At 45.9% G+C, this 10,000-nt stretch overlaps 1 protein-coding gene across 1 annotated transcript in view; it reads right to left on the bottom strand.

The window, feature by feature from the left end:
• Positions 1-10,000, bottom strand: part of LOC105891590 (citron Rho-interacting kinase) — a 63,385-nt gene that overhangs the window by 33,773 nt on the left and 19,612 nt on the right. Inside the window, exons 5-11 of the mRNA XM_031570871.2 lie at positions 5,155-5,325; positions 2,940-2,993; positions 2,329-2,382; positions 1,645-1,785; positions 1,026-1,151; positions 455-550; positions 1-101 (exon numbers count right to left, since the gene is read on the bottom strand). The exon at positions 1-101 is cut by the window's left edge and continues 16 nt beyond it. Coding sequence (XP_031426731.1) covers positions 1-101; positions 455-550; positions 1,026-1,151; positions 1,645-1,785; positions 2,329-2,382; positions 2,940-2,993; positions 5,155-5,325 — 743 coding nt within the window. The remainder of the gene's footprint in view (positions 102-454; positions 551-1,025; positions 1,152-1,644; positions 1,786-2,328; positions 2,383-2,939; positions 2,994-5,154; positions 5,326-10,000) is intronic.

Genomic DNA, 10,000 nt, shown 5'->3' with positions numbered 1-10,000 from the left:
ATGAGGGTGCTGCTCTCCCGGGCCTCCTCCTCGTAGGCGCTCTGCTTGGACTCCAAGGCCTCCTTATCAGCCATGTCCGCCTTCATCTGCACCTCCAGGACCTGCACACATCACACAACAACAATCATCAACAACAACAACAACAACAACAACAACAACCAAAACAACAACAGCATTTGTTATTTATAGTACTTCCCTGAAAATGGTGGAATTACCTGAATAAATGTGTTCCAAGATCAAGAATATTCTCATGTTTCACGTTTCAAAATCTTTTTATTTGAACTCAGCAAAGGCCTCTTAGTGCTATGTACTACACGAAATGGAGCATACCAATATTGTTTTATACATGTATATTTCTAAAATAGTTTCTAAAGTAATTCCACAGAAGCACTGGCGCTTTCCCCTATCTCCCCACATCCCTGCTATCTCCATGACGCCCTGTGCTGGTCTGTACCTTGATCTTGTCCTCGAAGAGTCTCTCCTTCTGCTCCAGCTGAGTCTCCATGCGGTGGGCAGCGGATTGGGCCTCGCGCAGACCCTCCTCCAGATCCTGAACAAACACGACACACAAAAAAAACACAATGTCTCTGATCACTGTAATAAAATGAATTTAGTAATGAGACTGAACTACACATGCTGATCTCATAAAAGATGATGCTCATCCCTATAGACTGAGCTATGTTTTGAAGCTGTTTTTCTCTCACAGTTATGGCACATACACGCACACACATGCACACGCACACACACGCACCTGTTTGAGGGCTGTGTGCGTGTGTGTGTGTGCATGTGTGTGTGTGTGTGTGTGTGTTTAACTATGCATGTGTGTTTAACTATGTATTATTGTGTGCATATTTGTGTGTTTATGTGTGTAGGTGTGGGAGTTTGTGCGCATGTCTGTGGGCGTGTGTGTGTGTGTGTGTGTTTGTGTGTGTGTGTGTGTGTGTGTTTGTGTGTGTGTGTGTGTGTGTGTCGATGTGTGTGTGTGTGTGTGTGTGGGAGTGTGTGTCCTCATCCTTCGTCTGTACCATGATCTTGTCGGCCATCTGCTGTATCTGTTGTGATTTGGTGTGGATGTCATCCTTCAGTTTGCTCTCCCTGCGCTCCACGATCTCCAGGCGCTTCACCTGGTTCTCCAGCGTCTTCCGGCCATCCTGAACACAGTCACACACACCTACATCAGACCAGACCAGACCAGACCAGACCAGACCACATCAGACCAGGCCAGACCAGACCACATCAGACCAGACCAGGCCAGATCAGACCAGACCAGACCAGACCAGACCAGACCAGACCACATCAGGGGGGAACATGTAAAGTATGGTATGTATGAACCACTTGACGTTAAGGTGTTCAATAATTTATTTTGATTTACATGTGCTTTTTATCAGAGTGCATTCTTGTCACAACTCATCTTAGGGTTTACAATTACAGTTAGTATTCGAGTGTTAGAGTTAGAATTATATTAAAGCTTATCTAATTTAGCCTTATTTCAACATGTCATGAATCAAACCATAATTCTCACGAATATCATTTGTGAGGTTTTCATTCTAATTGATGATGATGTCACTGGTCCAGTCAGGTGATTATTGTGTGTGTCCTAATCTATGATGACGTCACTGGTCGAGTCAGGTGACCACCTCTGACCTCGGTCTCTCGCAGGCGTCTGCGCAGGCTGTCGCTGTTGTCCTCTTTGGTGTGCAGTCGCTCCAGGTCTCTCTCCAGACGCTCCTTGGCCTGCCTCACGCTCTGCAGGAGCTCAGAGGCATCTGTGCTTGACCTCACCGACTAGGGTCCACACACACACACGCACGCACGCACGCACACACACACAAACATAGACATACGCAAACGCACACACACACACACACACACACACACACACACACACACACATACAAATCATACACACACACACACACACACACACACACACACACACAAACATACAAAATTATACACACACAAACACACACAAACACATTTATATTATTTATCTATGTAGTTATTCAGTAATTATCAATTTATATTGACATTAATGGTGACCATTGTAGATAGTCTATAGGGGACCAGTCACATAAATTGTGACCAACTGTCTTTAACAAGAAAAGAAAAACAGCTCAAAGGAGGGGGGCCCATCTGCTGTATGTGGACTCCCTAGAAAGACGACCATGATGTATTTAGTGTCTTGTACTAGCAGCAGAGTAACAGCGCCCCACCCCGGCCTGCTCCGACTCCAAACTCAGGTCTAAGCTCGCAGCATGTTATAATGCTGTAACTACACCGCCGCGGGTGGCATTGCATGCAGGTAGTGTGTGTCCACCTGTTTACCTTGGAAAGCCTGTCCTCCAGTTCCTGGATCTTTGTCTGTTGCTCATTGTTGACCTGTATTGGAAAAGAAACGGCGCGTTTTAAATGGCCGAACATACTACATAATACTTTTTTTTGTTTTATTTTTTATGTGTATATGATGATATAATACTGGCAATGTTCTTTCTGTAGTCATTTCAACCATGAATGAGTGTTTGACAATGACAGTTTAATTGCTCTTCAAAACCAAACTCAACTTCACATAGAAGACATTCCAGGATTCAATGTCATAATCGGCCCAGAGGACGTAAGCATATATATCTATTACTAGATCAACTACATAAAGTCCTTCCACTGCAAGGTTGAAGTGTGAGTGTGCTGTTATACCTGTAAACCTGCTGCTTTGTGGTAAAGGCATTCATGTATAAAGCCCTGCAACCAGCTCCACTAGACTACTGGCACTGATACTAAAGAAGAGCTTTGGAGTTCTGACTGTGAGACGTTTCAACATTGTGGAAAGGCATTAGTGTGCCTCAGTGCTACAGCAGTGTGTGTGACAGTAGGGGTCTAGACTGCACATCCCCAGTGTGTGTGTATGTGTGTGTCTGTGTCAGCAGGCCTCTAGACTGTACCTTCTGCAGTTTGGAGAGGAGTTCCTCCACCTCGGCCTTCCCCTGCTCCTTCGCCTGTGAAACAGCCACAAGCAGGCGCAAGCACACACTTCACTCGCTGAGTAACATACCAGGAATACCAGAAATATCAGGAATAACATGTGAGGAATCACATTGTCCTCATGAACTTTTACAGTCCTTTCTCAGCCCCGGCCTCTTAACCTTCACCCTCTACCGCAGCAGTCTGAGCACAGACATCATCTGAGACGGAGTCAAATCTGACCCTGATTTGGCACAGATGCCTTTCTTCATTTACATTTACATTTACATTTAGTCATTTAGCAGACGCTTTTGTCCAAAGCGACGTACAAGGGAGAGAACAGTCAAGCTAAGAGCAATAAAAAAGCATGGTGTAACAATAAATACTACTTTACATGAGAATTAGAAAAACAACAACCTAGAAAAGAGGAAAAAGAAGTGCAGGAATGTAACTGCTGAAGTGCAAGTTAAGCGCTAGTCAGGTGCCAGTTAGGAGGGGAGGTGCTCTCTGAAGAGTTGGGTCTTCAAAAGCTTCTTGAAGGTAGAGAGGGACGCCCCTGCTCTGGTAGTACTAGGCAGTTCGTTCCACCAACGTGGAACTACAAATGAAAATAGTCTGGATTGCCGTGCTTGCACGGACGGCAGTGCCAAACGACGCTCACTAGACGAGCGCAGCGTCCTGGGTGTAACATTTGCCCTTACAAGAGCATTTAGGTAGGTGGGAGCAGAACCAGTAAGCACTCTGTAGGCAAGCATAAGTGACTTGAACTTAATGCGAGCAGCTACTGGCAGCCAGTGGAGCTTGATGAGTAGCGGGGTGACGTGTGCCCTTTTCGGTTGGTTGAACACCAGACGCGCCGCCGCGTTCTGGATCATCTGTAGTGGTTTCACCACGCAAGCCGGCAGGCCCGTTAGGAGGGCGTTGCAGTAGTCAAGGCGGGAGCTCACCAAGGTTTGCACCAGCAGCTGGGTGGCATACTGGGTTAGGTACGGCCTGATTTTGCGGATGTTGTATAGCGCAAAGCGGCACGACCTGGAGACAGAGGCGATGTGGGCCGTGAAGGTCAGTTGGTCATCAATAATGACCCCGAGGTTTCTTGCTGTTTTGGATGGAGCAAGAGATAAAGAGTCAGTATTGATCTTGATGTTGTGGTGGATGACCTGTTTGGCTGGGAAGACCATCAGTTCCGTTTTGGCCAGGTTCAGCTGAAGGTGGTGATTTTTCATCCATGTGGATATATCAGCGAGACAGTCCGAAATCCGCGCCGAGACCGTGGTGTCCTCAGGAGGGAAAGACAGAAACAGTTGAGTATCATCGGCATAACAGTGGTAGGAAAAACCATGCGAGCGGATGATAGGGCCCAACGAGGTGGTGTAAATGGCAAAGAGAAGTGGTCCCATCACCGAGCCTTGGGGCACCCCAGTGGTGAGGCGGTGAGGTACAGACAGCTGACCTTGCCATGACACGTTGAACGAGCGCCCAGTGAGGTAGGATTCAAACCAGGAGTGCGCATTGCCAGAAATGCCCATACTTGACAGTATGGACAGAAGGATGCGGTGGTTGACTGTATCAAACGCAGCTGATAAGTCAAGCAGGACGAGAGCCGAGGATTGGGCTGCTGCTCTAGCTGTTTTTAAGGCCTCCATTACAGACAACAGGGCTGTTTCGGTGGAGTGACCGCTTTTGAATCCAGACTGGTTCGGATCGAGGAGATTGTTCTTTGACAGGAACTCGGTGACCTGTTTGGAAGCTGCCCTCTCAATGGTTTTAGATAGGAGCGTGAGAAGTGAGACCGGTCGATAGTTTTCCACCTCCCTCCTTTTCTACAACCCCCCCCCCCCCCCCCCCTTCTTTAGCTGAATGTTATAACCCATGGGCTGAGGGCTTCCTTTGCTGTTTTGGAAAGCCTCATTCTAGGTATTGGGATTCTCTCAGTTGCTCTGAACGCTCTCTTAGCTATGTTCTACAACTCTCATTGTTATTACTGAGAGAACCCTTGTTCTGAATGCTCAGAATTGAGATGTTTCCTCTCTAAGCTATGTTCTAGAACTCTCACTGTTATTTCTGAAAGAACCCTTGTTCTGAATGTTCCGAATTGAGATGTTTCCTCTCTTAGCTATGTTCTAGAACTCTCACTGTTATTACTGTGAGAACCCTTGTTCTGAATGTTCCTCTAGATGTTTTAACAGGCCTGACCTTCAGAATCTTCTGCTGGTACTCAGCCGCCTTCCTCTTCAGCTCCTCGCTGTTGTGACGCGACTCCTTCAGCTCCGACTCGTACAGGTCGCTGCGGCGACGCGCCGCAGACAGGTTCTCCTCCAGCTGCCGGATGGAGACGCGCATCTCCTCCAACTGAGCGTGATACTCCTGCAGAGGAGCAAGGATGAGGAGAAGAGAGAGAGAGAGGAGAGGAATAGAGAAAAGGATGGGAGATGAGAGGAAGAGAGAGAAGAAATTAAGGAGAGGAGGCAAAGAGAGGAGAAAAGAGGAGAGGAGAAAGGAGAGAAGGAGGCAAGTGGAGATAAAAGGAGAAGAGAGGATAAGAGGAGGAGAAGAGGAGAAAGAAAAACAAGGAGGGTGGAAGGGAAAAAGAGATGAGAGCAGTTAGGAGTGAAATAGAGATGAGAGCGGTTAGGAGTGAAATAGTTAGGAGTGAAATAGTTAGGAGTGAGAGCAGTTAGGAGTGAAATAGTTAGGAGTGAGAGCAGTTAGGAGTGAAATAGTTAGGAGTGAGAGCAGATGAAGTGCAGTGAAGTAAAGAGAAAAGAGACGAAAGGAAGAGGAGAGGAAAGACAGGATGGATGGAACAATAAAGGAGAGGAGAGGAGAGAAGAGGTAAAGAGAAAGAAAGGCAAGTCAGTCAGCTCAATAGTGTCAGGCCAGAGAGTGTGTCCAAACCCCTCACTGCTCCAGCAGAAACAGAGAACACAAGCTTCTGCACTGTGTTTGTGTGTGTGTGTGTGTGTGTGTGTGTGAGTGTGTGTGTGTGTCCAAACCCCTGACTGCTCCAGAAGAAAGAGAGAACACAATCTTCTGCGCTGTGTGTGTGTGTGTGTGTGTGTCCAAACCCCTGACAGCTCTAGAAGAAAGAGAGAACACAAGCTTCTGCACTGTGTGTTCAAACCCCTGACAGCTCCAGAAGAGGGGGTGTGTGATGAAAGAGAGAGTGATGAAGAAAGAGAAAGAGCAAAGGAGAGGGAGGGCAGAAAGTGAGAGAAACAACAGAGAGAGACAGACAGTGAGAGAGAGAGAGAGACAGAGGCAGACAGAGAGAGACGCACAGAGAAAGGGACACAGACAGAGAAAGAGAGAGACAGACAGACAGAGAGAGAAAGAGAGAGTGAGAGAGAGAGAGAGAGAGAGAGAGAGAGAGAGAGAGAGAGAGAGGTGTTGGGCTGACTGTGAGCTCAGCTTGTGTGAAAGAGAGGGAAAGGGAGGAGGAAGAGAAGAACTCCTCCATCCCCACTGGTCTCCCAGATGAAAGTGCTGATCACAGCTGGTCCCCACATCACAGCTCTCAGCAGGCCGTGGCCACCCATCAATCAGCCTTATGATAACCAAACAGCAGCTGGCCGTGCAGCTCACGCCAAACCTGAGCCAGACCTGAGCCAGACCGGAGCCAGACCGGAGCCAGACTTGGGCCAGACCTGAGCCAGACCTGAGCTGACCAGACCCACATCAGCATCGACTGCTATGTAAGCGCTCAGCAGGTCCGCCATCAATCAAGATTACACTACAGAATACACGCCAGATCAAGCCCACACCTGTTCCATGTCTTCACTCACATCTGGGAGAGCTTTAAAGTGGAGATGCACCCTCCTCCAGCATCACTTGCCGCCTACACACACATCAGGGAATGCTTTAATGTGGAACTGCACCCTGTTCCATGTCTACACTCACATCAGGGAATGCTTTAAAGTGGAACTGCACCCTGATTTTTGAGCTGTGAGCTAAATGACATGACTGAACTGCTGAGACACATCAATGCTGGTGTTTATATTGACAAAAATCCCATCTTTACACAAATTTACACACATTTTATGCTGCTGCCATCTACTGTTTAAAATCATCCTGAGCCTTGCAAGGAAGCTGAAGTAGAATCAACCATTTGGGAGTTATTCCCCCCCGTTTCTCAAAATGATGCAGTGGGTGGAGTTTGGGGTGAAGTTGCACTTTAACCATCAATCAGGCTTACAGTACCTGCTACAAACATCACTAACATCTGCTGACTACTGAATCTGCCGCAAGTCAGACTGTGTGACTCTTAGATCTCCACAGGAAACACACACGCTTAGACACAGCTAGATGCGTACAGCTACGTCCACAGCTGATCAGCATCTGTCATCACCCAGAGAGTGAGCTGTGTGACTCTTAGATCTCCACAGGAAACACGCACCCTTGGGCACCGGTAGCCAATCAGAGCTTGCGTTACTGATGAGCTCTAAAACGCCAGGACGTTAAAAACTTTTGCACCTAATCAGTGCCCGTGCTGTTTTCCAGAGAAAAATACGTCACCTTGAGGCTCTTCAGTGAGTCAGAAATGTAACAATTATCGCTAACACGAGAGTCATTCTCCTTTATTAAAAAATGTCCCGCCGTGCCAAATAAACAAACAAGGCAATGCACTTGACATTTAGTGAAATTACCACTCAGGTGAATATTAGAGCAAAAACACTAATTATGAATCCATCCACACATGTCACTCACAAGGAGCAATTTGGAGAACGCTACAAAAAGTGAACAGTATTTTGTATTTAAAGAAGCCTCTGATAAGAGTTATTGATCCTGTATCGATTATCAATCATATTGGCTCATGATGTTTGGCACAAGCCGGTTATTGATAATCACATATATGAACATTATAATGTTCATGCGACTAAATATTACATGTGAATATTATAAAATATATATTTACATGTGAATAATATATAATGAAAATACTATAACATTTACATATATATATTATCCCAAGAGTAGCCAGCTCTCTGAGCGTATTAGTGCTGTGTCCAGAGGATAGGCAACACCCTGGGCCCTGATGTGAAAGGGCAACGAGCTGTGTGCTACGTGCATGACATCATGAACATCAATAATAACAAATAATAATACACATGCATAGAAGCATGCTAGATACGATATGAGGGGACATTATTTCTGTAGAATATGGCGGAAAGGTGAGTGAAGAGGTCAGTAGGGATGGGTAGCCCAGTTTCCGTAGGGGAGAAAAGTCCTGTTTCTGCTTATGGGGTGGAGAAAGGAATGTGCGCATATGCAAAGGAAACAGCAAAGACGTCCATGAAACACGGATAACGTTCCATATCCAGAGGGAAGGGAATGATCCCAAATGAAACGCAGATAATATTCCATATCCAGAGGGAAGTGAATAATCCCAAATGGCGAACAAACCGAGCTGAGATTTAACTTTGGAAACTTCGGAAACTATCAGATGAGTTGTTTTCGGTGTCTACCTCAATTAATTCCTTTTTCGCACTTCACACACTTTCACACACTTCATACACTTTCACACCGAGTTCAATGCAAACCAGGTGACCAGCATACCAGGGGACAGAGAGCGGAGGTGTGTGACGACAAAAAAAAAGAACATCTATTGGCTATGGTACATAATATATAGGCTAATAAGATACATTTGACTATGGGATAACTGACAGGAAATGTATACTGAGCATCTGACCAGGCTTTCTGTGTTTCTGGCCTTGAATTGAATAATTCTGACTTTAGGCTACCTATATGATGATGGCGATTTCTGCACGACACTTTCAGTGCTGCAATGACTCTAGTTGTGTTTTACATAAAAAACATCTTTATGTGACGAGTGCTTCTAATTCAAGCATCATTACTGAACACGGACAGACCCGCTGTGAAAGGTCAACTCATGACATTTAATTAACAGTGAGAACGAAACAAATGCTTTATAGAATTGTCTGTGCTCATGTTATGAAATTACTGAATGAGAGTTGCTCTCGCAATCAAAATAGCTTGGCACGGATGCCCTTGTTTGTTGCGTGTTAGAACCTGTCGTGCGAATCTATTACATTAGGGCCCCCTGAGTGTATGAATACTAACTGTTTCTGGAGAGTATCTAACTCTCTAAGTGTGTGAGTGCTAACTGTTTCTGGAGAGTATCTAACTCTCTAAGTGTGTGAGTGCTAACTGTTTCTGGAGAGTATCTAACTCTCTAAGTGTGTGAGTGCTAACTGTTTCTGGAGAGTATCTAACTCTCTAAGTGTGTGAGTGCTAACTGTTTCTGGAGAGTATCTAACTCTCTAAGTGTGTGAGTGCTAACTGTTTCTGGAGAGTATCTAACTCTCTAAGTGTGTCAGTAATATACCAGACAGTAACCAGGCCCCTGGGTGTGTGACTATGACATCCAGAGCGTAAGCAGCTCCCTGAGTGTGTGTGTGTGTGTGTGTGTGTGTGTGTGGGTGTGTGTGTGTGCGCGTGTTTTTGTGTGTGTGTGTGTGTGTGCGTGTGTGTGTGTGTGTGTGTGTGTGTGTGTGTGTGTGTGTGTGTGTGTGTGTTTATGTGTGTGTTCATGTTTGTGTTGTGATGAGGGAAAGTGCTAGAACAGAGTGCTACTTCAGTGGGCGGGCTCCTTCTCTCAAGAGCATGCCTGCAGGCACTTGAACATCCTTTTGTGTGATATTCAGTAGCACATGTGCTGCCAGGTATGGTGGCACAGCACAGTAATGATCCAGACAGAAAATCAGTACATCTGTAGACATACTAAGTGCTTGAGTCAGTCTGATAGGCGTGTGTGGAAACGTTCTTCTTACACACTCTAAACACAATGGAGCAAAGCATACTTGTGCGTGTGTGTGTGTGTGTGTCTGTGTGTCTGTGTGTCTGTGTGCGTGTGGAAACGTTCTTCCTACACACTCTAAACACAATTGAGCAGAGTATACCTGAAAAGAAATACATGCATTGTGGAAAAAGACAGTTTGACTGCAGGTCCTATCAAAATCCATCTACTTGAATTGAAACCTTCGGTATTTAGCATCAGCAATATTGTGCATTACTGTAACGG

Source organism: Clupea harengus, chromosome 7 (assembly GCF_900700415.2).
Source record: "Clupea harengus chromosome 7, Ch_v2.0.2, whole genome shotgun sequence".
Lineage (NCBI taxonomy): Eukaryota > Metazoa > Chordata > Actinopteri > Clupeiformes > Clupeidae > Clupea > Clupea harengus.
Note: the sequence above shows the minus strand (reverse complement) of the source record. Positions and strands in the feature narration are given on the sequence as shown.